The sequence below is a fragment of the Meles meles genome, chromosome X, assembly GCF_922984935.1.
Source record: "Meles meles chromosome X, mMelMel3.1 paternal haplotype, whole genome shotgun sequence".
NCBI classification, from domain to species: domain Eukaryota; kingdom Metazoa; phylum Chordata; class Mammalia; order Carnivora; family Mustelidae; genus Meles; species Meles meles.
In genome coordinates this window covers 18,091,312-18,118,240 of record NC_060087.1, presented here as the reverse complement: position 1 = coordinate 18,118,240, position 26,929 = coordinate 18,091,312, and the positions used below count along the sequence as shown (strand labels likewise).

At 43.3% G+C, this 26,929-nt stretch overlaps 1 protein-coding gene across 10 annotated transcripts in view; it reads right to left on the bottom strand.

Moving 5' to 3' along the window:
- Window positions 1-26,929, bottom strand: part of PHEX (phosphate regulating endopeptidase homolog X-linked) — a 221,876-nt gene that overhangs the window by 101,920 nt on the left and 93,027 nt on the right. For all 10 annotated transcript variants that reach the window (XR_006816898.1, XR_006816899.1, XR_006816901.1 and 7 more), the window contains one exon: window positions 9,359-9,460. Coding sequence is in view for 6 of the 10 variants with exons in the window: in XM_045996132.1 (XP_045852088.1) it covers window positions 9,359-9,460 (102 nt within the window). In the remaining 4 variants the exon portion in view is untranslated. The remainder of the gene's footprint in view (window positions 1-9,358; window positions 9,461-26,929) is intronic.

Genomic DNA, 26,929 nt, shown 5'->3' with positions numbered 1-26,929 from the left:
AAGGAGTCTCCGAGGGATAAGCAAACATGTCCATTCCACCTCCATTTCGTAAGCATCCTCACTGATAATGCAGAAAAACAATCCAAATCAAAAAACAGATTTCTCACAGCATGAATGATTTACAAGTGGAGACAGTAGTTGACACATTAACAGACCCGAGATCTTTAACGGTTTTTTAAGATCCCATTCTAAGCAATTTGTTTGGAACTTGGCGAAAGATTTACTTATGCACAAAATGTTTATCATAAGAATATCATTAACAGCACAACCTAACTACCCAACTATGGAGAACTTATAAGTCATTTCGTATACAGCCAATGGACAAAATAGTCAATAACAGTGAAAACTCTTATAAAGACCATGTAATAATAGAATATTTATAATATAAAGAAGAAAAAAATCAAATTCATATAGATATAGATATAGATATAGATACATATGGCATTATTCAAATCTATGGACAGGGAAAAAGCCAAAGAAAGTAATAACATCAAGATGTTTGTGGTGGTTATGTTTGGATAATGGAACTAGTGATGATTTTTTTCTTTCTCCTTTTGCACTTTACTTCCAAGATTTTCTTCAATGAGCACAGATTTTTATAACAAAAATAAATATAGAGAAGGTCCAGAAATATGTATGTATATATATTTATGTATATATATGTATGTATGTATATATAAATATGTATGTGTGAGTATATATATATATATATTTTTTTTTTAAAGCTGAGCCATGAACCAAAGGTAAATGGATTTAAGTAAGAATAAACATGAAGTTCTAGGATGAGAGTTTAAAAAAGGAAAAAAAAAGCCAAGTTTAGGGCTGGAGAACAGGGCTTAACAACAGTTTCTGGGGGGATAAAAAAAGACCTAGAAATTAACTGACTGTGAATTTGTTACGAGCCCACAGTGACATGGCTGAGGGGGAAAGATAGCCATAATATAAACTTTGGATTTTTTAATATAATTTGTATGCAAAACAAAGGCAGTAATAATATTCCCATTGTGCTGTGTGAGTTAGACTGTATCTAGAATATTGTGTTCGGCTCTGAACCTGAGTTTTAAAAAAAGATGTTGAAACCTGGACAGCAGCCAGCAGGATGAAGCATGAGAACCATGGCACGGAGCAGTGATTCCCACACTGGCTGCATCAGAATCACCTGGAGGGCCTACTCAAATGCAGATTCAGGGGCCGCCTCCCAGGGCTTCTGAGTCTACAGAACTGGAGTAGGACCAAGAATCTGCATTTCTAGCTACTTCCTAGGTGGTGCTGATGTTGCTGGTCTGTGGCCCACACTCGGAGAGATCCCCCGGCAAGTGTAGTTAAAAGCACAGGGCAGCCTGCCAAGGACACAGTCCCAGGCCTTCAGCCTGCCGGCTGTATGACCTTGGGTAAGCCGGCTGGCACTCAACATGCTTTAGGCTCCTAAAACCTGTGAAAGACAAAACTTTGGCCCGCCTCATACAGATATTATGGCGTTAAAGCAGCTAATACCTGTGGAGCATTTAGAACATCCAGCCTGGCATATGACATTTGTTAATTCCTGACGAACTCTAGAGACATGTCATCTGAAATAGAAACACATTCAACATCTTCAGACATCAGGAGGGCTTTCCCATGGAAGACACATTCTGCATAGTTCCTGGGGACAGTCCAGGAGTCGGGGGTTAGAAGTGACCAAGAAGGAGGCTTTGGATCTCTGTCAACGAGGGCTTTTCAGCAGGCAGAAGAGCAGTGGTGCAGACAGCCGGGCTGGGTTCTGACGCTCTAGGGTAAGGGTAAGACGGGCGTTTGATGAGTGTTAGTTTGTTCTAGTTACACAGGCTTCGGAGAAAGGAAGTGTCACCTGTGATCACCAAGAGTTATCAAAGTCTTGGCACAAGACCAACAGTGTCACTGAGAACTTACCAGAAATGCAAATTCCAGGGCCCCACCTCAGAGCTCTGGACTCAGAAACTCTGGGGCGGGGCCTGGCAATCTGCATTTTAACAAGCCCTCCAGATGGCGCTGATGCCCCTTAAGTGTGAGAACCAATCACCTAGCGCATCACACAAAACAATACTTCCATGAGGCTCTAGAAGACCAAAACTCAAATAAACTCACTCTAATAAGGTATCAGGCATAATGTGTCTTTGATAAATACATGCATCAAACTCCTCACATGAAACATTTGCTTCTGTGTTTAAAATATATAAAACATATATACTGATGGCTACCAGAGCACAGGAGGGGCAGGAAGATGGGGGAAACAGGTGATGAGGGTTAAGAGTACACTTCTTGTCATGCGCACTGAGCAGGGTAAGAGATTCGAGGCAACACTGTATGTTAACTACACTGGAATTAAAATCAAAAACTTAATAAAAGTAATAAACCAGAAAACGTGTCACAAAGATAATGCTCAATTTGTTCAAAACCCGAAGATCCAAACTCCACAAAGAAAAGCAGCATGCTCTCCCATCACCCTCTCAGCAGGGGCCTGTTCACTATTAACTGCCTTCCAGCAGATGCAGTGAGGAGAAGGGCAGTGTTCTGACAAGGAGCATCGGAACGCGTAGGGGTGAGAGGTACTTCAGAGCGTGTGGTCTTACATCACCTACCTTCCTAACCCAGACGAAAAGACTGACCCAGAAACACACATGGAACCTGACCTCCCATCTCTCTCTGCTCACCAGCCAGTCTAGTCCAAAGCCTCTCCTCTGCCAAAGGACAGCAGCTTAGAAGAAACAGCTGAATACACTTGGACTTTCTCATGCCGCGGGCCCTCTTCTAAGTACTTTAAGTATAGTAACTCCTGCATAAACAATGAGGTACGTACTCATCTCCCCATTTTACAGATGTAAAAAGTGAGGGTCAGAGACGTTCAGTAACTTCCGAAGGGTCGTGCAGCTAAAAAGGGCAGACGCTGGCTCCGAGCGTAAGGAGTCTCTCTTCACCGTCTGTAGGCTTAACGTCTACACTACTTCCTGCTGAGGCCAGTTAGGGAGAGGAGACACAAGTCTGAAAGCTATTCCCTTGGCCAGGATGTACCTGTGAGAGAAATGGAGAAACACGGGGGCAGAGACAGGGAGCCCGAGAGTGCCAGCTAGCTCAAGATGGCAGCGGGGCAGCACGTGTGCGCCAAGGATCTACCGGAAGTGGCGAGGGACGCTGAGAGACGTTTACATGCTGCTCTGTCAGTTCCTGTATGTCTCCGGGGGCAGCACTGGAGTAGAGGCAAGAACCCAGCAATCCGGAGCGCCTGCAAACAGCCTTGAATCCAGAACAGGGGAGGGCAGGAGACACTCTGACAAAAGTCTTGTCTTTTTTCCACAGACCAGTTTAAAGAGAAAATGTGAAATGAAGCAAGAGTGAAGGTACCAAGGGGACGTGATAGCTGGGCGCAGAGCTGTTGAGATCCACAAGGAGGAGCCAGAGGAAGTCTTACCCACAGGCTACAAGGACAGAGGCAGTGACAAGAAGGGTGACGCAGAGTGGGCAGTGCCCAAGTCAAGTGCCCCCACATGTGGGTTTGGGCTCCTTAGAATCTTCCTCCCCAGGGCGCCTGGGTGGCTCAGTGGGTTGAAGCCTCTGCCTTCAGCTCAGGCCATGATCGCAAGGTCTTGGGATCGAGCCCCACATTGGGCTCTCTGCTCAGCGGGGAACCTGCTTCCCCTCTCTGCCCACTTGTGATCTGTCTGTCAAATAAATAAATAAAATCTTTAAAAAAAAAAAAAAAAAGAATCTTCCTCCCCTACAGCGACAGCCAGGAGCACTTTGTCTCTCCACCGCATTAACTAAACTTCCTCCCCATCTGCGCAGCACCCATGTTCCTGCTGTCCTCTCCCAGGACAGTGAAAGCCCTTGCAGAGAAAGGAAGCCGCGGATCATCTTTGAATCTACAGCTCCTGCTCCAGCACCTGGCATGTCATTGGTTCTGGAAACGTCTGTGGAACCGAACTTGCTGAAGTGCTGCTCACACAGACATGCAGTGAAATGTGTTGTCACCTTAAGGCCAGCAAGGATGGGGAGGATGCATACTCCAGGGTCCGTGCCCTAGTTGGAGGATCCCCAAGAGGAGACCCCAAGACAAGGACTCGAGCATGGGCAGTTCACTTCGCAAGTGAAAGAAACATCAAACACCAGGAAGGGATTGTGGAAGTGAGCAGAGCAAGGCTGGCTGTCAGTAAAGGGCATCTTCTGAGTCAGCTGAGCATGTGAGCTAGTGGAGCTTACCCGGCTGGGGAAACTGCAGGAGCCCTGCTCCCTGCTGAACACATCCCTGAGGGAGGAGGGGGCATACGCAGTAACTCCCATCAGTTACTGAGTGTGTTCATTCATGGGCCCTCTGTATGAGTGGCATAGCGGGTTCCAGTGGGAAGAGAAAGCTTTTGGGCAAAGTGCAGGTGCCAGCAGCTGGAAGCCAGACAGATGTGCGATGAAAGGGTAACGGCAAGGCAGTGGGCCTCCCGCCACCACCCCAGAGCTCAGCAGGTCTAGGGAGACCCAGGAATTTGCATTTCTAATGCATCTCTCACCTTTCTACCAGGAAGGACAAAGGTGAATCACCAAAGACAACTTTAGGCCCTATCAACTTGGAGATAGCACGGGAGTAATCTACCTAACAGACTTCACTAACTAGCCTGTGTCTACCATTAGTTTCCCATATATTTATCTTTCCATATCTGCTGCTCTTAGAAGTCCAAATCCATTTTCCTTTGTCATTTTTCTGCAAATTTTTTCTTCTTGTTAAGGATGCTATACAAGCCAAGGTTTTAAGCCACCTCTTTGAGTTACTCATTTTTCTGAGTTTCTTTCATGTATATATGAGATATACACATTAATAAACTTCTATTTGGGGCGCCTGGGTGTCTCAGTGGATTAAAGCCTCTGCCTTCGGCTCAGGTCATGATCTCAGGGTCCTGGGATTGAGCCCCGCATCTGGCTCTCTGCTCAGCGGGGAGCCTGCTTCCTCCTCTCTCTCTCTCTCTCTCTCTGCCTACCTCTCTGCCTACTTGTGATCTCTGTCTGTCAAATAAATAAATAAAATCTTTGAGAAAAAATAAATAAACTTTGGGTTGATTTTCTCTTATTAACCTATCTTTCATCACACGGGGCCAGTCAAGTACTTAGAGGGGTAAAAGGAATGATTATTTTTCTTGCCAAATAGAGACAAAGCCAAAGAGGTGAAACACACTTTTGTTTGGTACTCTGCAGGAAAACTCTTCCCACCTTGCTTAAAGCCTATGTTGCATGCCTGGGGCAATAGGACCATGTAGCACACTCCCAGGAACCATCTGTACCTGCTGTGGCCAAGGTTAAGGCCACTCACAGGATCCTGAGGATGCTGCCTTCCTAGCAGTTCCATCCAGGTCTTTCTCTCTAGGGGTGGCCAGGCAAACATAGATCCCAGAAGTAAAGAGGACAGACAAACAAATATTTCAGGAAGGACCCAGCTTTTGGATACAGAACTGAATCTAGCAGGGGACTAGCCAAATTCAGGAAGCTGTTCCTCCTGATCTGACACAGAGCTCTCCAGCAGAATCCCTGCTCCTGCCACTAGGGCAGCCAAAGGCAGTGTTGCATCCCTTCCTGCCAGGCCTCAGAATCACTACGTAGTGACCTTGAGATCCTCCTACTCTGTTCTGGAAAAGGCAAATCTTCCAGAAGACACCCCCCCAAAATAATTTCTATCACCTTACACTCATCCCCCATCTGTGATAACCAAAAAAATAACAGGCTTCCTGTCCTTTGCTGCTAGTTTACAGTAAAAGCATATGCTTGCAGGAAACAGAATCCTGAACAAAAATTGGTGCCTATTTCACAATACTAAATTTCCAGTCGAAACCTACGCTGTCAGTTTAGTGGTTTCTAAACCACTCATGACCTATTAGGAGATGAGAGGAGCAAGGCCAGGAGACTGAGACAAGAGATTTACCCTTCCCCAGAGCAGAGGCAACCTCATTGATCTTTTTATGTGACCACCCCTACTGAAGAACAACACAACAAAGTCACATCCCCACAGTTCCATCTTGAAACTGGGGTCACTGACACACAACTCAAGGTGTTAGGCCTCAAGTCACTGCGGTATCTGGGCCTTCCACATTCAGGAGGCCTGGAACAAGAGAACACTTAGGTCAGCACCCAATACAGGAGGCACTGTCATTTGTTGCAGTCTAGAGCTTCGTGGTGAGGCAAAGAGAAGCCTCTCCCACTCACAAATCAGAACATTTTCCCAGCTTTCCCAATGGGTTGCCAAGTGACTCAGCATTGGCCCAGTGTGGGCACTATTATTGATGAGAAATCTTCCGCCTGGGTGATATACTGCATACAACACATGCCCAAAGAACAGTGCCAAGTCATACCAGGAAGAGCAGGCAGATTATTCACCTCCACTTTCAACACAGGCAAATCCTGTCTTAATGCATAAGCTACTCAGTATCAGAAAGACAAAGCCCTAAGATTGTCAGAGATTTCCATCTGAGATTCAAGGAATTAGTAGGCAGAACCTGTCCTTTCTTTTTGACTATTAAAAGGCAATCAAATTGAGGACAGCAGAGAAAAAGGGCAAGAAAAAAAAATAATTTTTTCAAAAACAACCCCAGAGCCGAAAGCAGCACGAATGCCTCCAGCTTCCTAAATTCTGTCTTTGCGAGTCTATGAGCTCCACCCAGAGGTCATTTCCAGAACTGCGTGTTCATTTAATTCAGAAAAAGAAAATCTGCATCTTCTGGGGTCCGGGGCCTGACATGCTTTGGGAAAGTGGTGACAATTCTTAGACAACATCCCCTCTTTCTTGCCTTTTGTTAACAGAATGTCCCTGAACTCTGAGATACAGGATACTCAGGGAGCCTGGTGAGATCCAGGAAGAAAATTCCCTTTGATATTTGTACCTGTCAAGGAACTAGTTGAGTTCCTGGCAGGTTGAACTCAGCGCAAAGAAAGCAGTGTGTTCAAAGAGTACTTTTAGAAGAAAAAGTGACAGCTCTCATTGAAATAAAATATAAAACTAGAGAACAGCTCAGGGAGCAAACAGGAACATGTCTAATATCAGAAGAACTGAGAATAATGTGCCTTCAAGAAAGACCCATGTGCCACTTGCCTAGAAGACCCAACTGTAAGGTGCCCACTCCTTTATGCAAACTCAGACGATCTCCCCCTGAGGCAACCAGTCATACTTCCCAAAAAACTGACTGCAGTCCCCAGAACATTCCTCTGGTATCCGTCCTGTTCAGCACATCCACACAGGCCTCATCACTCCACCCCAGCCTCCACATGGGTGACCCTCAGGCCACGAAGGGTCAGGCTAGGATCAAGAGCCCCAGTGCTCTGTACTCTCGACTGCCCAGTGCAAGACAAATTCTGTTCCCGATATCACAAGCTAGCCCAGCAAATAAATGAAGCCTTCAAAAAACAACAATATGTTGGTGCCAAAAGTTTCATCTACCATCTGGAGACTTTCTCATCACAGCCCGCATGCTCCTGCCTCCACCGGCTTGTGCCTTCCATGACTTAAGACAGCTTTGACAGATTCTCGAGGGGAAAAACATCCAATGTACCCTTTGTCTTCTTCCAACACCTGCCACCCCCGGCCACCCAAGTTCTTCCTTCACTGCAAACGGTGAACAGCTTTTTCATGTCTATTGACAAAAATATCTATGACGGGGCGCCTGGGTGGCTCAGTGGGTTAAAGCCTCTGCCTTCGGCTCGGGTCATGATCTCAGGGTCCTGGGATCGAGCCCCGCATCGGGCTCTGCTCAGTGGGGAACCTGCTTCCTCCTCTCTCTCTGCCTGCCTCCCTGCCTACTTGTGATCTCTCTGTCAAATAAATAAATAAAATCTTTTTAAAAATCTATGGCAATGTTTATCCATCTCAGGAGTATTAAAGCTCTAGAAAATACCCTTGCTAAACCTCTGTACATTCTCATTTCAGTGAGGCTCCGCACTCCCAGAATGTTGCCCTCTTTGTTTTTTATTGTTGTTGCTGTTGCTGTTGTTGCTGAAAAGACTTCATTTTTTCGAGCAGTCATACGTTCACAGCAAAATTGAGAAGACAGCACAGAGATCTCCCATAAAACCCCTGAGCCCACATGTGCATAGCCTCCCCATTAACAAACTCCCCCACCAGAGAGGTGCATTTGCTATAATCAATGAACCTGCACTGGTACAGCATTACCACCCGGAATTCAAAGTCTATATTAGGATTCACTCTTGGTGCTGCACATTCTATGGGTCCGGACAAATGCACGATGACACCACGTATCCACCCCTATAGTATCAGAGAGGGCAGGTTCACTGCCCTCCCCTCTCCCCGTTTCTCGACCATAGGGCAAAAAGATCTGTACTCAGCATGACTCAGTAGGATTCCAAGCAGTGTTCCCCAGCCCCCCCCCCCCAGCAATAACAATCAGCAGGGGGACTGGCAGAAGTCACAAACATTCAAACTGCACCGTCCATCCACTAAATCAGACCTTGCTGGGGAGGGGCCCAGAGAGCTAGAGGGCATTTAGACATCCCAGGGGATTCCTATCATTAGCCCGGTTTTAAAATACTTTTCTAAAGAAGAAAAGCTCCTAGTTCAGAGTCTCCCAGATACAGGGCAGCATCCATTCAGAATGCAGGAGGGCTTCCCTCCCCGCTGGAGCTCCAGCTCCGTCTCCGTCTGAACACCGAGAATTCACGATCGCTCTGGGTCTTCGTTGTTGAAGCAGCATGGCTGCCAGTACTTCTCTCACTTACTCCTCCATCTTGTTACGCAGGACCAGAAAGCTGTACAAGGCCCACCAAGCGTCTGCTTCTATCAGGCAACATTTTTGCGTTCCTACACCACGGTCTACTACTGGTCTGTAGTTCATAAGCGTGCCATTTGGATCATTAGAGCAAAATGATGGATTAGGAAAATAGACCTGCTTGGTTGCAGGAAAGGATTTTCCCGAGGACATTTGCACACGTCGTACACAGAGCAGAATGACACACAGCCAGTATGGGGTTTTCTTCTTTGGGCCTTGAGGGCTCTTCTGCCGGCTGCTGCCCATGGTTCCCCACTGCTCTGCATTCTGCCACAGCCAATGACTGTTTGTGGCAAAATTCGCTGGGCAGTGGGCCATGTGGCTCTTAGAAACAGCAATTGAGAGAGAAGGAAAGGCTGAATTACAAGGTGTGTGAAATGCAGTTCGAGAAAGAAAAAAGTCAGATCTTATTTTCTCTTACCTCCCGGGGATGAAATCTATATATTCATCCCAAAACAGACACCTGACTCTGGGGTCATTCGGAGTCAAGAGCTCAGTCAATATAAAAATCAAGTACACAATACTGAGCATGAAAATCCATTACACGGAAAGTCGTATTTTTTTTTTTTTTTTGTAATCAAAAGGACTCTTACCTTTTCCTTGGCTTTCCTTTTCGTCCCTGCATCCATCCACTCATTTTCTTTCTCCAGCATGTCAATAAAGGCCCAACGAATACCCTCAATCAATTCCTCCATCTGCCAGGAAATACCCAGAGAGACAGGTCAAAACCACGAAGATTCATATAATGTATTTTTATCCCCAGGGTTCCAGACAGGGTTTTCTGGGCCACAAGAAAGAGTTCAGTGCCAAACGTGGTGGGAAACAGGCTCCTTTCAGCTTGACTCCAAGCTCTGGCAATATTTCTTTCCCCAGGAAAAGGGTTTTTTTCCCCCATCACTAGAAGATAATTAATCATTCCTTTGCAGAGAACAATTTGATGGTCTAGTTGTAAAAGGATTATACATGGAAAGGAATCCACCATAGGTTATAACTGACCTTTCTCCATCTACTAAATTAAGCGATCATTACCAAGGTGGCAACTAATTTCAATAGTTAAGGCTTTGGGTGAGACATGGGAAGGCACAGGCTTTGTGTTTCAGGTGGGAATTCCAGAAGCAAGTGAGTGAACAGTTGAAGGAGATACTGTTAGCAGGGAAGCAGGCAGGGAGAGCCAGCACTCCAAGGGACTCCTTCCCAGTCTAAATCAGGCTTCTGTCAGGACCTAGTTTTCCCCAAACTGAGTGCCAGTGGTCACGCCAAATGCTTTGCTCTTCTCTGTTATCCTCTTGCTGTCCTCTGTACTCCCTTGCAGCTTAAAAAGGTCTTAGGTTATTTCAGACCTAAAACGGTAGGTCCAAATGAGGCTTCTACAGGAAAGCTGTCTCCTGAAAGACCTGTTCCAAAGTGTTTCAACAGTGAGAACACACATCCACAGCGATGATATGTTTGCCCTGGCTTTTCTTCCTGTGTTTATGGGCCAACAGAGAGAACTAGGGGAAGAGAGATGCTAACTCTTGCCTTCAGAGGCCCACATAGAGGAGTCTGGGGAGGTCCTGCCTATTTCTAGGGACGAATCCCCCAAAATGTCATTCTCTCACAGAGATGCTTCGATTTTCTTGATAGGATACTCAAGAAAGAATAAATACTAGGTTTGGCACCAGAATTAAATTGTTCCCTTAAGATTAGGGGGTTGAAAATCCATTTTTAGCATTAATTCTAGAAGGAAAGTTTAGATGTTTCCTTGGTTCTATAATGAATTGTCGGCACAAAGCTCAAAATAATTTTTTTCTGTTTAATAAGTTTTCAGCTATGTTTTCAGTTCAATAACAGTTGTAAGGGAACCAGAACTGTAAATCAGTGGGCTGGGTTCCATCGTATGTAAATAAGAACAAACAGCAGATGGAAGGGGGTGGGGGGAACTTCACAGCTATTTTTTTCCAACTTAGTAAAAACATTAAGGGAACTCTCAACTTCAGTTTGGGGCATGACTGAAAACACGCAATGATAGAAGAGTTGTGGCCCTTTAAAATCATAAAGTCAATGGGTCTCAAGCCTGGTGACACACTACCTCTGAGGGGAGCTTTCAACAATCCTGAAGGCAGCAAGGCGGGAGGCTGATGTCAGGGTTCCAGGGTGCAGCCTGGACTGGGAGGTCCAACCCCCCCCCCAGGTGATTCTAATGCGTAGCCAGGGTGTGCCCTCACTGGTCCAGGGAAGCCACTTATTTTACAGATAAAGAAACAAAGAGTCAAGAGAGTCCATGATCTGTTCCAGCTCTTGCCGCCAGGAAGGGTCAGAGCCAAGATTCAACCACGGAGCTGAATGACAGTTGTGAGCTCAGAACTTCCCAGATCAACAGAGCTGTGCCTCATACATGAGAGAAAAATGCCAGGGAAGTAAAAGGGAACCGACTGAGAGATGTACAAGTCACAATTTTAAACAAATCCCACACAAGGAGGATGTTAGAATGACAAGGAAATCTCCAGTGTCTAGAATTTTTGCCTGTTCAGTCATCAGCACCCTTCAGTCTTTGTGACCTCATCGCACAGCAACCCCCATCAGCCCGCCCATGACCTTCCCATAAAAACTGAAACAGTATCTTCCCAAGTTAACTAAGGAGTGGGCAGCCAGGGTGGGAAAAAATGGGTAAATTAATTTGAGAGAGACTCAGTGACCAAATCAATGGAAGCAGGTAATTAACTTTATGTGAGGAAGTGAGCAAAAGACAGAAAGTCGGATTACTTCCAAGGCTTGAGGCATGGGCAACTAGGTGAATGCTACTGCCATTTTCTAAGACCAGGGATGCTGGAAGAGAGAGAGGGCTGGGGACAAAAGGCTCACCTCAGTGGGATGAAGGGTGCCCGGGCAATGGAGGCAGCAAGTCTGGACAGCCCGGTCAAGGAGTCTGTCTACTCTCAGAGGGCAAGAATCCCTGACCCCTTCGAGGATCCTTCTAGCTGGACTAAGAATCAAATTGACATGAGACAGGTTAATAGGAGAAAATCAAATTTAATAGATAGAGTATGTAAGGGGAATCCCCATAGATGTGGAAATTCCAAAGACAGGCAAGATGAGGTACACACGTCATTCTGAACGAAGGACAAAGGGGTCAGGGTTCTGGGACTTCAGAGGAAAGGGAGGCACTTCACAGGGCAATAAAAAGAGCAAGTGTTTGGTAATTAGATGTTTGTCCTGCCATACAAATAAAATCTCTCTCTGCTAATAACCCTGACTCTGGGAAAGACTCCGATTTAGATTCTTCTGTGTGGTTGAGGGAAGGGCGAAAGCTTCCCTTGAGCCAATAGGGTCTCAAGTGCCTTCAGCCCAGACTAATCTCCATGCCAAACCAACCCAGCTTGGGGCAGCCTGTCCTGGGTTTATACACTATGAAAGACAGAAAGCAAAGACAAGGCAGAGGGAGATATAGGGTTAAGACAGGAGATGGAGGGTTTGTGGTTTGGAGTTTGTTGCTGCTGCTGTTGTGGTTGTTGACCATGTGAGAGAGCTAACTGTGTTTAAGCGTCACTGGAAACTCAACAATGAGAAAACGACCAAAGTGATTTTAAAATGAGCCGAAGACATAAGTCAATCAGAGAAAGACAACCATCACATGGTTTCACTCATATGAGGACTATAAAAACAGTGCAGAGGATCACAAGGGAAGGGAGGGAAAATGGAATGAGATGTCATCAGAGAGGGAGACAAACCATAAGACTCTTAATTATGGGAAACAAACTGAGGTTTGTGGAAAGGGAGGTGGGTGGAGGGATGGGGTAACTGAGGGATGGGCATTAAGGAGGGCACGTGATGTGCGACTGGGTGTTGTACACAACTGACGAACTGTTGAACACTACATCTGAAACTAATGATGTACTGTGTGGACTAACTGAATTTAAATTTAAAAATAAAGAATAAACTTAAAACGAGCCAAAGACATTAACAGTCACCTCCCTAAAGAAGACATACACATGACAAGCAGAGGAAACGGTGCTTCCCATGATTGGTCATCAGAAAAATGCAAACCGAAACAACGAGATACCACTACCCACCTATTAGAATGGCCCAAACCCACAACACTAACACCGCAAAATGCTGGTGAGGCTGTGTAGCAACAGGAACTCTCATTCACAGCTGGTGGCAGTGTGAAATAGCAGAGCCCCCCTGGAAAGCAGTTTGGCAGTTTCTTAGAAAACTAAACCTAATCTTACCACAGGAACCAGCAACCATGCGCTTGATTATTTACCCTAAGTACAGGAACTTACACCAACACAAACCCAGCCAGGGATGTTTAAAGAAGCTTTATTCATAATTGTCACATCTTGGAAGACCCCAAGATGTGCTTCAGGAGGTGAGTGGATAAATAAACTGTGGTACTTCCAGACAATAGAATATTATTCGGCCCTGAAAAGAAATGAGCTAGCAAGCCATGAGAAGACAGGAAGGAACCTGAAGTACCTATCACTACAGGAAAGCCAACCTGAAAAGGCTACATACTGTATGTTTCCAACAACAGAACATTGTGAAAAAGGTGAAACTACAGAGACAGTGAAAAGATTGGATTGCCAGGGGGTGAAGGGAGAGCTATGACCAGACAGAGCACAGAGGATTTTCAAGGCAGTGAAACTACACTGTATGACAGCATAATGATGGATACAGGTCACTATGCTTTTGTTTTGTTTTTTTCCCCAAACCCACAGAACATGTAACACCAAGAGTGAACCTTAAACTGCGGGACTTTGAGTGATACGTGTCAATGTACGTCTGCCATTGGTTAAAAAAAAAAAAATGTACCGGGGTGCCTGGGTGGCTCAGTGGGTTAAGCCTCTGCCTTTGGCTCAGGTCATGATCCCAGGGTCCTGGGATCGAGCCCTGTGTCCGGCTCTCTGCTCAGCGGGGAGCCTGTTTCCTCCTCTCTCTGTGTCTGCCTCTCTGCCTACTTGTGATCTCTCTCTCTGTCAAATAAATAAATAAAATCTTTTAAAAAATGTACCATTCCGGGGAATAATGTTGATAACGGGGGAGATTCTGTATGTGTGGGGTCAGGGGGTTCATGAGAAATGTCTGCATCTTCCTCTCAGTTTTGTTCTAATCATAAAACTGCTGTAAGATAATTTAAGTCTTTTTAAAAAATACAAAAAAAAAAAAAGTACTGACAGAAAGGATTCAGTGAAGAGGAAGAGAATGAACATAGGAGCTGGGCCCTGAGAGGGCAAAGCGGGACAGGACCCAGAGAGTACACGAGGCAGGATTATGAGAGAAGGGTAAAATGATGGACAGGAATGCAGAAGAATCTTTAGATTAGAGGTGGAAGGTTGACAGTCTTCGTGCAATGGTGTCTTTTCCCCATGAAATAAGAGCAAGATCTTCGGCTAAAAGTGTGTTTCTCGAAGAAAAAAAAAAATCAATTTCTTCTCATTCAGCTGTGTGCATCCTGGCAAGGTGAACATACTGGTAGGAAGAGACGTATGTGAACCTCTCTGAGTTGCTGTCAGTACCCTGGCCAACATGCAGTGATAAACGAAAGCACCTAAAGAATACATAAAAACCTGAACATGTCCAAGGTAGATACTTGGAGTAAGGAGTATGAAAACTAATCTGTTTCACCGTGGTTTAAAATAAATGACTTAATCAAATAGAACAAAATAAACACTACCCAAGCCAAAGAGATCTTTGGCAAATACACGTATTTTGGAATTTCTGGACTTCTACAGAGTATCTTAAGTTCATTTCACCCCTATTTGCTTCGGGGCACTTTTATGAAGTATGTACCTATTATTAAACTGAGGCTAGGACACCTGGGTAGCTCAGTCCATTAAGTAAGTGTCTGACTCTTGATGCCAGCTCAGGTCATGATCTCGGGGTCATGAGATCAAGCCCTGCTTCAGGCTCCCAGGTTCAGCGCGAGAGTCAGCCTAAGATTCTCTCTCCCTCTGTCCCTCCCCCCATTCCTAAAATAAAATAAAATAAAATGACGCTGAGTGCTTCCAGATACTGCTCTCTAAGCACCTTGGTTTTGTAGGTCCCTCCCTTGCCATCCCTGGGCATTACAATGGCTCTTGAAATCACTAACATTTTAAACATGTTCCATGGATGCTTAAAGCTCTCAGTCTCTACCCTGCTGATCTGCATTTCAAGTGGAAATCTCTTAAGACCTGTAGGGGCCAAAGACAGGCTGCCCCAAAATGTGCCAGTTTAGCATACTGACATTTTAAATAAAAGTTACAGTGGAGCACTTGGGTGGTTCAGTCAGTTAACCATTTGCCTTCAGTTTGGATGATGATCCCAGGGTCCTGGGATCAAGTCCCGCATTGGCTTCCCTACTCTGCAGGGACTCCGCTTCCCCCTCTCCCTCTGCCCCTCTCCCCCTGCTTGTGCACACACATAATCTCTCTGTGTCAAATAAATAAAATCCTTTAAAAAAAAAGTTACAAAAGAGCCTCCTCCATCTCCCTGAAGGCAGGAAATAAATCTCCCATGTGAAAAGTGCCACCCCTATACCAGGAGGTAAAGAGACATCCTAATCACCGGAGATGGGAAATTCAGAGCCAAGAAGGCTGTATAAACAATGCTTGTTACTTTTTACTAATTTACTACCCCAGCCCAAATTCTGTCTAGAATTTCTTACTGTTGAAGCTCCCAAAGTTAAGTCTCCCTTGTCCTGTCAATTCCTCACAGATCTATTGTCTCCTTGTCTAAAAAGTATGAAAATTCACTGTTCATTTCTTTATATCCCAATTTCCTTAGACAGCCTTGGTGCACATGTAATAAAACTTGGCATTTGTTCTTCTGTTAATCTGACTCATTTAAATTTCATTCCTAGTCCAGCTAGAAGACCTTGAAGGACAGAGAAAGACAATTTCCTTCCTTTCAAGGGCAAAAAGATTTCAGCCTACTGCCAAGATGCAGAATGACGAACAGCTGACTGTTGACTCAGGTAGCTTCCTTCTTCCGATTCCTTTCCTTCTCTCACCTCTCCCCTCTCCCCTCCCCCCACCACCACAGTCTTTCCTAAATCTCTACCTTGGTAACTCAGTCTCTCTATGGCCCTCTCATAGATGTCAAAACCCAAGCCATCACTTCCCTCTTTGCTTTCCTGTGAGCCTCATCTGGCTTCAGCACTAGTCCTCTCAGGTGCCATCATCTCCCCACCCCGACAGCACTCCCTCCCCCATCCCCAACTCCATTGCAGGGTTTTTTTTTCTTTTTTACAGACTTTACAGATTTATTGTGTAACATTTTCTGTGAAACAGTGCTGAGCACCCCCAGCAGAGTTCTAGAACAAGTGAAATCTTTTATAGTGATTAATGTCATTGGTTGTCACGTCAATGCAAATAAAAGAAATAATGAGCTTAGCATGTTGGAACTAGGAAATCACTCAACACTTCTGATTTTTATCTTTAGACTTCTCTACAGCATCATATAATAACATCGCCTTCAGTTAAGCCATGTTCCCCAAGGCACAAAAGCCTGCTAGAGTTTAAAATAAGAAAAGAGAAAGAGTATTTCTTCACCAAACCTTGACCTAACAACCCCACCAGGCAACAGGTAACATTAATAGAAATCATTTAAGGTGGAAATCCTAAATTGAAGTTTCCCAGGGAAAAAAAAATTTAGACATAAAAATAAAAACACACTGAAATTAACTCAATTGTTTTCACAGCAAAATATGCCACATTGAGAAGAAGGGCCCTCTAGGCAAAACAGTATTTTCCTAAACATCTATTTATTTCAGATCTCAGGGATCCACACTGAAAATACAGTTCATTTGGGGCGCCTGGGTGGCTCAGTTGGTTAAGCATCTGACTCATGATTTCAGCTCAGGTCATGATCTCGGGGTCGTGAGAGTGAGCCCTGCACTGGTTTCTGCACTCTGTGGGATTCTTTCCTCTGCCCCTCCCTTAGCACTCATGCATGTGCGCGCTTTCTCTTTCTCTATAATAAATAAACAAAATCTTTTTTTTTTTAATAAAAGAAAATTGGGGCGCCTGGGTGGCTCAGTGGGTTAAAGCCTCTGCCTTCGGCTCAGGTCATGATCCCAGGGTCCTGGGATTGAGCCCCGCATCCGGCTCTCTGCTCGCTGGGAAGCCTGCTTCTCCCTCTCTCTCTGTCTCTGCCTGCCTCTGATCTCTGCCTGTCAAATAAATAAATAAATAAAATCTTTAAAAAATAAAAATAAAATCTTAAAAAATAAAAGAAAATATACTTCATTCTGTTAGTCTATGGGCAGCTGTTTGTTCTTTTCCTCAACCAGTGCTATTTAAAAGTGGTTCCGCGGGTGCCTGGGTGGCTCAGTTGGTTAGGCAGCTGCCTTCGGCTCAAGTCATGATCCTGGAGTCCTGGGATCGAGTCCCGCATCGGGCTCCCAGCTCCACAGGGAGTCTGCTTCTCCCTCTGACCTTCTTCCCTCTCATGCTCTCTCTCACTGTCTCTCTCTCAAATAAATAAATGGAATCTTAAAAAAAAAAAAAAAAAGTTTAAGAGTGGTTCCGCATTTCAATCTTTGCACTCCAGGATCTTGCCCCCAATGTTCTAGATCAGACACTGGGGAGTTCCACCTGCTACCCTTCCATGGAAGAGTTTCCTTTTAACAAGAGTTTTCTACCTTAGTAAAATTCAAGTTGTCTCACCTGCTCCCTCTTTTGACCTCTCCTTACCATTTTCCCTATTGCATGGACATAGAAACTTAGTGTTTTATACAAATGAGTCAAGATTGTTCTAGTAATGCACTTGAGGAAACATATGCCATGACTGCTCCAAGAAGGAGTGAATTCTTCCCACTCTCAGCTGTAATTTCCTTCAAAGCTGTGTCTCTAGCAATAAAAAAAAATCCTGCACGGCCACCTCAGATCCTTCCTCATACCCATGAAACCCAAAAATTTAAGCCCAAACTTTCAGTCCCTTCTCAGAGTTCCTATTAGGGTTATGATCAGAGCAATACAGGTGTGTGTTTAACTGCCATTTACATATATTTGATCTCCACAACAAAATCTATAAGCTTTGAAAACAGCAATCACAATTTAGATCCAAAGAGATGATGGATATGTAAACGCAGGGATCACTGGCAAACCAAACCAAATAGGCCAACTTAGCATAAACATTATTTTGAGCTAAAAACAATCAAAATCCAGCAGATTCAGGAAAAGCTCTTTATCTCCGGGTCAACTGCCTGATTATAACAAGAAGACAGCTATTCAGAGAAATGCCTCTTTCCTAAGAAACTTAACCGCATAATAAAGCAACCTATGCCTTCCAAACATCTTCTCTACGTTTGTGCTCATAGTCTTTGTCCTCTTCACATCCTCAGACTCCTCCCCTCTCCTGAGTTCAGATAAGCCTCCTGGTACCTCAAGGTCTTCAGAATTTCATGGCTGTGTGGATTCCCCATTCGTACAAAACTAAATTTGACTTTCTCCTGTTAATCTCTCTCATGTCAAGTGGATTCTTAGTCCAGCTAGAAGGGCCATGAAGGGGAAAGGAAATTCTTCCTCCCCAATGGTTGGTGTAGTCAGCAAGACAATGACTCGCTAGACACTGCTCGCACCAGACACAGCTACCGCAGAGAGATCCTTGCGACATCAAACAGTTAGCAGAAGGCAACGTTTCTTACCACGTCGGTCTCCCAGAATCTCTCTTTGTGGAGTCTGATGGAGCAAAAGTGGAAGAAGCTTCCTTCTCTCTTTCTAAATTTAGAATAACAGGAGAAAATACTTGTAGAACTATTTCCTTGGGTTTAGCAACTCATTAAATTTGGTAGAGTACTCTGGTTTCTGATCGATTTCCTCCCAAATACAGTCTTTGTTTTCCTTTGTGTCTTTTATGTCATTTTTCACACAAACTTTGTTATGGGTTAATGTGCACATGAGGCAAAGGCTGCTGCTAAGGGACATCTTGGAAGACGAAGCCCTAACATTGGTGGGCACAGGTGGACCCCTTAAAAGCTGTTAGAGTGCTCCCCACCTAACGCAAAGACTCCCGTATTAGGATACGTTGGTCACAGAATGGGTCAGATTGACCCTAGCTGATCTGCCAACCTCAAGAAAACTTCTGTGCAACAGGGAACCCTGTAAAACAACACGCATCCCTTCTGGGCATTACCGTGGCTCCAAGAGACCCGAGGCTCAGCTAAAGCTATAATGTGCATGTAAGACAAACCTGGCAGCAGATTATGATTTTTCCTTTTGTCGTATTTTGTGTCCCGAGAGCTTGGTTTTGTGACCAGTGAGAATGTTCTCTTTGGCCTCCACCATTCAGAGAGTGCACTTACCAAGGTGCGCCTTGGTGGCCAGATAGACCAGGAATCTTAGTCTCAATCTCTCTCTGTCCAGCTGTGCCCTCTCTCGGGGAAGTCTGTCATGACAGGTTCCAGCCCAGAGGAACCTCTGCTCTCTCAGCCTTCATTGCTTGTGCGTGCAGGAAAGTCCCATTCCAGGAGCACCTGCCCCATGTCACCGATGAGCAGGTCTGTAACTGGAGGAGGCATCTCACGGTTTCATGAGGACTGGAGACACTGTTTTCACTACACCATCCTTACTGCAAGGCACACTTTTGCTTTCTTAGATAAATTTTGGGAATAAACTTTTGGATCATGGGGACTGCTCTCTTTGGATGCCTCTTAAATCTTCATTATGCCATTAAAAGGATTATTGTGGTTTGAGTGCTATTCACAGATCTTACTGGCCAATGGCCAGATGATGGCTCCTCCAAACTGTATTGAATAGAAAACTAAACGTTACAGAAAGCTCTCAATTCTCTTATAAGTAAAATGGCTAGCCTTAAGGGATACCTTGAAAAGATGAAAGAACAGAAATCAGACTTAAGATTTAAAAATAAATGTCTACATCCAACCGAAGTTCCCCTTCTTAAAAATCTAGCCTCATCTGCCTGTTGTAACTTCCCTTTCCCTACAAGATTTACAGGGAGCATTCCAGCCTAATCTCTAGGCTCAAAGTACACAGGTTGCTGGTGTAAATGCTAAAAGCCAAGAAATGAACTTAACAAAAGCATCTGAGACTGGCAATAAGGCTTTGCTCCTACCTTCCAGGGCTCTGTAATCAGGCTCTGCCAGCTTCAGGCATTCCTATACAATGTTCTTTGCTGGTGTATCCTAGACGTGCCCCCCCAACCCCAAAGAATTCATGTCCCTGGACAGCAGCAGAGCTTTTCAATTATAAAGTCCTTCTACCTCTGCTTTCAGAAGACGCTACCAAATTTAGAAAGAAATTAGAAAGACTAACGGCTATTCACAACCCTTCACAGAGGAAGCAAGACCAAACTTTAACCCACCCCTCCTACAAACAATCTGAGAAAGGCCAATATTCACAGGCGGAGGTTGAACTGTGTACCTGGAAAGAAGGCTTTTGTTAAAATGCTTTATAAAGACTTGACAAAGACATAAATCCTCCAATTCTCATTTTTAAAAAGATTTATTTATTTTATTTGAAAAAGAACGAGAAAAAAAACGCGTGTGGGGGGGGGCGAGGGCAGAAGAAGAGGGAAAGAATCCTCAAGGAGACTCCCTGCTGAGCGCAGAGCCCCCACGGCATGCTCAGCCCACACCCCTGAGATCATGACCTGAGCCAAAACCAAGAGTCAGAAGCTTAACCAAATGAGCCGCCCAGGTGCCCCTCTTGATTCCCATTTCAGTTAAAAATTTCCTTAATAGAAAAAAGCAAATTTAGTTTTAAAAAATGGACCTGTCCCTTGATTTCCGGGCAATGATCCAATTCTTTGGGGGATTAGAAAGAACTGTATGTTTTACAAATCTCTACAAAACCAGAAATGCAACTCTAGAAACAAGTCAAAGCCCATCCAGCTTTACTACTCCCCAAAACTCCCTTATTCTTTTCAAAATAGTCGTAGATATTATAAAAGATCAAGATATTGGAACAAAATTGTACTGTACTTTTTTTAAGGGCAAATTTTAAATAGCAATTACTCTGAAAACTAGAGAAAAAAAATTTGCATTCTTTTTTTTGTCCCTTGAAATTATAAAACTTACCATGTCTTTGAAATGTAAACACACCCCATAATCACCTGAGACTAAATTAAAAAACGGGTAAGATGTCTTTTTAAAATACAAAGTGCAAAAAATAAATAAAATAAAATAAAATAAATACAAAGTGCTCGAAGGATTCTTGTGGCCAGATTCTAGAACCCCTGATAACAAGCAGACCCGTTCCAAATCTCCACCCTGGAGAAAACTTGGACACTTTCTGTGTACCTTTATGATGTAAATTATACCTCCATTGTTTCTATATGTAAGAGCCATTCCTTGAAATACGAACTTTAGGAAGAGTTTTTCATCAGAAAAAAAGAGAGAGAGGGGGGCACCTGGGTGGCTCAGTAGGTTAAATCCTCTGCCTTTGGCTCAGGTCATGATCTCAGGGTGGTGGGATCGAGCCTCGCATTGGGCTCTCTGCTCAGCAGGGAGCCTGCTTCTTCCCTCTCTCTCTGCCTGCCTCTCTGCCTACTTATGATATTTCTCTCTATCAAATAAATAAATAAAATATTTTAAAAAAAGAGAAAGAGAAGGAGATATCTGGGAATTGGGCTTTCAATGTTCTCTCTGATGAGGGAGCAGAAGGCTCACTGAAGCAAAGCCCGAGCTGACCTCCTGCAACTTCTCCCACCCCCACTCCTGGGTGGGACATGTGGGACATTCTTCCAGGAATCTCCCAACTATCTTAATATTAGTGCCTTGCTAGAGGGGAAAACAACCTTAACTTGACAATGGCAAAGCCTCCATTATCTTGTAGGGCCTCTTTAGCATATGAAAGTTCTTTTGAGGGCGACTGGGTGGCTCAGTGGGTTAAAGCCTCTGCCTTCGGCTCAGGTCATGATCCCAGGTTCCTGGGATCGAGCCCCGCATCCGGCTCTCTGCTTAGCAGGGAGCCTGCTTCCTCCTCTCTCTCTGCCTGCCTCTCTGCCTACTTGTGATCTTTGTCTGTCAAATAAATAAATAAAATCTTTAAAAAAAAAAAAAGGAAAGTTCTTTTGAAACCTCTCTTGTCCTTACATCCCCCCAAAACTGGTATATAAGGAGCCACTCCTCAAGACCCCAGCACAGCAGCTCTGTCCGCCATGGCCCTGTCCTCGTGCTTTACTAAAACCACCACTGTGCACCAAAGACGGGTCAAGAATTCTTTCTTGGTCCTCAGTTCCAGACCTCACCCCTCCACACTTCACCTATATTCCAAAACCACATCATCTACAAAAGTATCAGTAAAAACAAAAACCAGAAGACTTTTTGTTTGCATCTTGTCTGCGTATGTGTGTCCACATATGTTGTTAATACAGGATAGTCTCTCTACTTCTGGATGATTTTGCTAAAATTAACTTCTAAGAAAACTCTATGTAGTTGGTTTGAAGGCAAGCATTTATAAGGCTGGGCATCTAACACTCAGAAAGATAGAAACTAACCCAAATGTTTTTCAAGTTCATGTGATGGGGGAAAATATTCAGTACTAAAGCTTATTTAAGATTGTTGATTTAATTAAATGGACATATCTTCAGAGTTACCAGCATAAAATAGAAAACTTATCCTGGCCATGTTTACTAAAAATTGAACAATTTCATGTTTTCCCATTTACAACATTTACCAGGAAAAAACTTAAAATAATGGTTGACTTTGTCTAATGCCTCATGAAGTTTGTTGGGTAATCCAAACAGAATTGTTAAGAACAAGTCAATTAAATTGATGTAAATAAGACAAAAAGATTTGTAGACATATTTTTAAATAGCTCCAAAAGCTACTGAAAGCTTTGGCAACCTGAAATTTTAAAGTTTTGGCAACTTAAGTAATAAGTTAAATTCATTTAACATCTAAATCATTTTCAAATAATATAAAATAATGAAGCCTTAACTATGAAACCTAGGTTTATCTAACTTTTGTCTTATGACAGAGAAACTAAAGAAAAATTTGGGTTTGTTAGTAAACACGTTTTGTGCCTTATTGAAAGACTATGCTATGAAGAAATGCATGTTTCTAGAAATTATAAAATTTATTCATAAATTTGTCAATCTAAAGACTATCGGTATAACAGTTCACAATTGCTTACTACTTAGTTTTCACTAGAAATTAAGACTTCTAAGAATTTCTATGAATTCTAATAAATATAATTATAACTACTAGAGATAATAAGGGGTACAACTCTGTATGCAAGGAAAATAAAATGTGTGTTTTTGGTAAGAAGTAGTATAAGGAAACAGAAATACATTTTTGTTGAGGGGAAAAAAATAATTTTGTCCTAAAGTGAGGCTGGTTATTTATTTATTTTTTTAAATATTTTTATTCATTTATTTGACAGAGAAAGACACAGTGAGAGAGAGAACACAAGCAGGGGGGGAGTGGGAGAGGGAGAAGCAGGTCTCCCGCCGAGTAGGGAGCCCAATGCAGGGCTCCATCCCAGGACCCTGGGATCATGACCTGAGCCAAAGGCAGACACTTAAAGCCTGAACCACTCAGGTGGCCTTAGGCTGCTTATTTATTTTTTTTTAAAGATTTTATTTATTTATTTGACAGACAGAGATCAAAGTAGGCAGAAAGGCAGGCAGAGAGAGAGAGGGGGGAAGCAGGCTCCCTGCTGAGCAGAGAACCCAATGCAGGGCTCAATCCCAGGACCCTAAGACCATGACCTTAGCGGAAGGCAGAGGCTTTGTCCCACTGAGCGCCCCTAGGCTGCTTATTTAAAGAGGGAAAGTAAGACAAAATCTGAATATAAAGAAGAAAACTGTAAAAGGTTAACGGAAAAAAAAATCTTTGGAAAAAAATTTTACTTGTGGTTGGTACTTGCTAAGATTAGGATAAATTTAAGTAAGTAAATGGGTTTTAATATCAAGAACAAACTGGTGTAGAATTAAAACTTTGTCTTTGTTAAAAGGACAAAGTTCTCCTGAACTACTGGTCTGCTCTTAAAAAGAAACTGTAAACCAAACTTTTTCTTTGCATTTAAAGTTATCTGCCTAGGAGGACCTGCATGGTTCAGCTCGTTGAGCGACAGCCTTCGGATCAGGTCATGATCCTGGAATTTCTGCAGCGAGTCTCCATCAGGCTCCCTGCTCAGTGGAAAGTCTGCTTCTCCCTCTGACCCTCTCCGGTCTCCTGCGCACGCGCTCTCTCTCTCTTTCTCTCAAATAATAAAATCTTTTTAAAAAAATAAAGTTATCTGCCTAGAGAACTAGGATTATGTGTTTTGTCTAAATAATTTCCCTTGTGTATCAAGCCTTTGATTACTTAAGAAAACTGAGTCTTAATGTATAAAGAGCTAAATTTTGCCCACAACTGCATAACATTCTGCATTTGCCTTTGAAGTCTTTTTATTGTCACTTTGGTTAAATGGATAATTATATATTGTTTCATAATAATCTGTGATCCTATTTAATCAAATGTAGAAACACTTGAATATTTTTTTGACATGCTTTCCAAAATCAAATTCTAAAATAAAGTCTTTTGGCCACAATCCGAGGTGTTACACAGACCCCATGGAACATTTCGAAGATTTTGTGAGACATTAAACTAATCAGGCTTATCTGGCATGTTAAGTTACATGAGAAGCATTGTCAAACAAGTGGTACTAAACCCTCTTATTTGTGTAGATGTGTTATTGAGTGTTCTAAAAATGGTATGAAACTCCTAGAACTCTGATGTCCTGGTATGTTCTTATCTTAAAGAGTTGTGTGCCACAGATGTAACCAAATTTCCTTGTCAACTGCCTTGTAGTGAACTCTAACCAGATCTCTGACCATGGACATTTTTCTATCTTATCATTTAGTTACTGATTTATTCTAATGCTGTTACAAGGTAATAAATGTATAATAAACGTACAAATGTACTTCATCTTCACTGAGACTCATAAAAAGAAGTCTGAGGACAAGTTTCTGATAAGCTTAAAATCATAAAACTTATCTATGTAAAAATGTCCAGAGCTAATGGAAAAACTGGATTCAAGCAGAACTGTAATTAATAACATGGCACTGAATGAAATGAGGAGGGTAACTAATTTTTTATGACTTTCTTTAAAACATTGCTGACTTTTGCTGGGGAACCTGGTGCCAAATCATTCATAGATGACCTGCTTCTGGGTTGGGGTTTCACACGAAGCAAAGTAACGCCCTCACTGTGATCTGTTGAAAGTCAGCCCTCGACACAAGCGTTTGTTTAATTAATTAATTAATTAAATAAAACCATTTATCAAAAAAAGTAAAATAAAAAAAATTGCTGACTTTTTAAAAAATGCTTTGTTTTTGTAGATTTAAGGAAACTTTTCTTTTAAGCTAACTGACTTACAGCAGTTTGATAAAATACACTTTTGTCAACAAAATGAAACATTTCTCTTTTTCTCCTTATCTGATCCCTCCAGGATTCAGAAGCTCCGGGAGTATTCTTCTATTTTCATGGCAACATATCTGCATAAGTTCAATAAGAATCCTTCTCCTTATGACATGACATAACTGGAAACATTGGTTATATTATCCAGGCTTTGACTGGAATGTCATATTTGAGAGAGACATGCACAGACTCAGATATGACCAGACAGCTTTAAGGAACTAAGGTTGACTTTATTGAATCAATAAAGCCCCTCAAGAAATGACAGCCTACTATCTAGCTTACTAAGTGAATAAAGAAGGTCACTTCCCAGCAGTTACAAAAACCTCAAGATACTGGGGGGACCTCAGGAAAAGAGGAATTAACCCAAATCTACAGGCATTGCAGGCAAAGTCTTATAGCAAGTATTTGGCTTGGCTTCTGGCCTCAAAAGACTGTTAAAAGTTCAATGCAGGCTCCTTATAAAAAGTTGCAGCAAAGCAAGTTAAAAAAAAAAAAAAGGAAAAAAGCCTTGGCCATACCTGGTGTTTGAGTAATTCCCCACATCCAGAGCCCTGAAGACAAGGGGTAACACCACAAAATACGGACTCATTTTCTACTCCACCTGCACTGGCCAAGCAGCTGCCAAGCACACGGGCTGCATCTCCCGATACCTGGCAAACAAATGCAATACTGCCTCCAGAAGTAAGTCTTTCTCTGAGGTGCCTACAAGTACATTTGGGGAGAAGCTTCCAGAGCAAGTCAAGGAGCACCTGTCCTTCTAGGAGACTGGAGAGACTGCATGAAAGGATCTGGATGCCAGGAAGGAGGCAATGGTTCAGGCAGAAGAAGTGGCTGCTAAGACTGCTGGGAAGCTGGAGGAACAGGAGAAGTTCTGCATGAAGAAAGCAAGTAGCAGCTGGCAGCAAGCACCCTCATGTCTTCAGAAAACAGCAGCAGTCCACCTGAGGAGAAAACAGCAGCAGTACCCCCGAGGAGACAGGGGAAAGGCCCAAAAGGAAGCAAAAGCCAAAGGCCTGAAAGGCTCCTCAGGACAAAGAAATGGAAATCCCAGCTGTCTCTGTCTCCTTCTCCAAACCCAAGAAAAAGAAATCTGTTCCCAAGGAGGAGAGGGTTAGTGGTGATCTTGAAGAGAAGGCTGGCAGTGGAAGTCTTCCCAAGAGGAAGAAATCTTTCCCTGAAGAGGAACCAGTTAATGATCCTGAAGAGGCAGGAAGCAGGAGGGTCCCTAGAAAAAAAGAAAAAAGATTCTCTTTCAAAGAGGGGCTGCTGGCAGCAAGAGCAGCAGCTCCAAGAAAAGGAGAAAGTTCCAGAAGCTATCCTGGGAAGATCAGAATGGACACTTCCCTGGTGGGGACATAATCCACGGTGACATTAACCAACCCAATCCATCTCTTAGAGCCCAATAAAAATGAATTCACAAGAAAAAAATGATAATAAAATTTGAAAGTCCTGGGGCACCTGGATGGCTCTGTCATTTAAACATCCCACTCTTCATATCATCTCAGGTCATGATCTTAAGGTCACAGGATCCAGCCCTGCACTGGGCTCTGCATGGGGCTTAGAATCTGCTTAAGATTCTCTCTCTCTCCCCCCTTGGCCCCTCCCTTCCTAAAAAAAAGTCATAGGATCAACGGCTATTCTTGCTGCACTTACGTAAATGATCAGGCCAAGGTTTTTTGAAGCTAGGCTTTTCACAAATGAATATTAATTAGGCTATCTTTGATAAACATGAGGGTGATTATACAGAGAAAATATGTTTCAATAATACTTTTGAATAAATATTAAATCCTAATACTAATCATTATAAACTCACCTAGATACTGATTCTTCCTAGTTT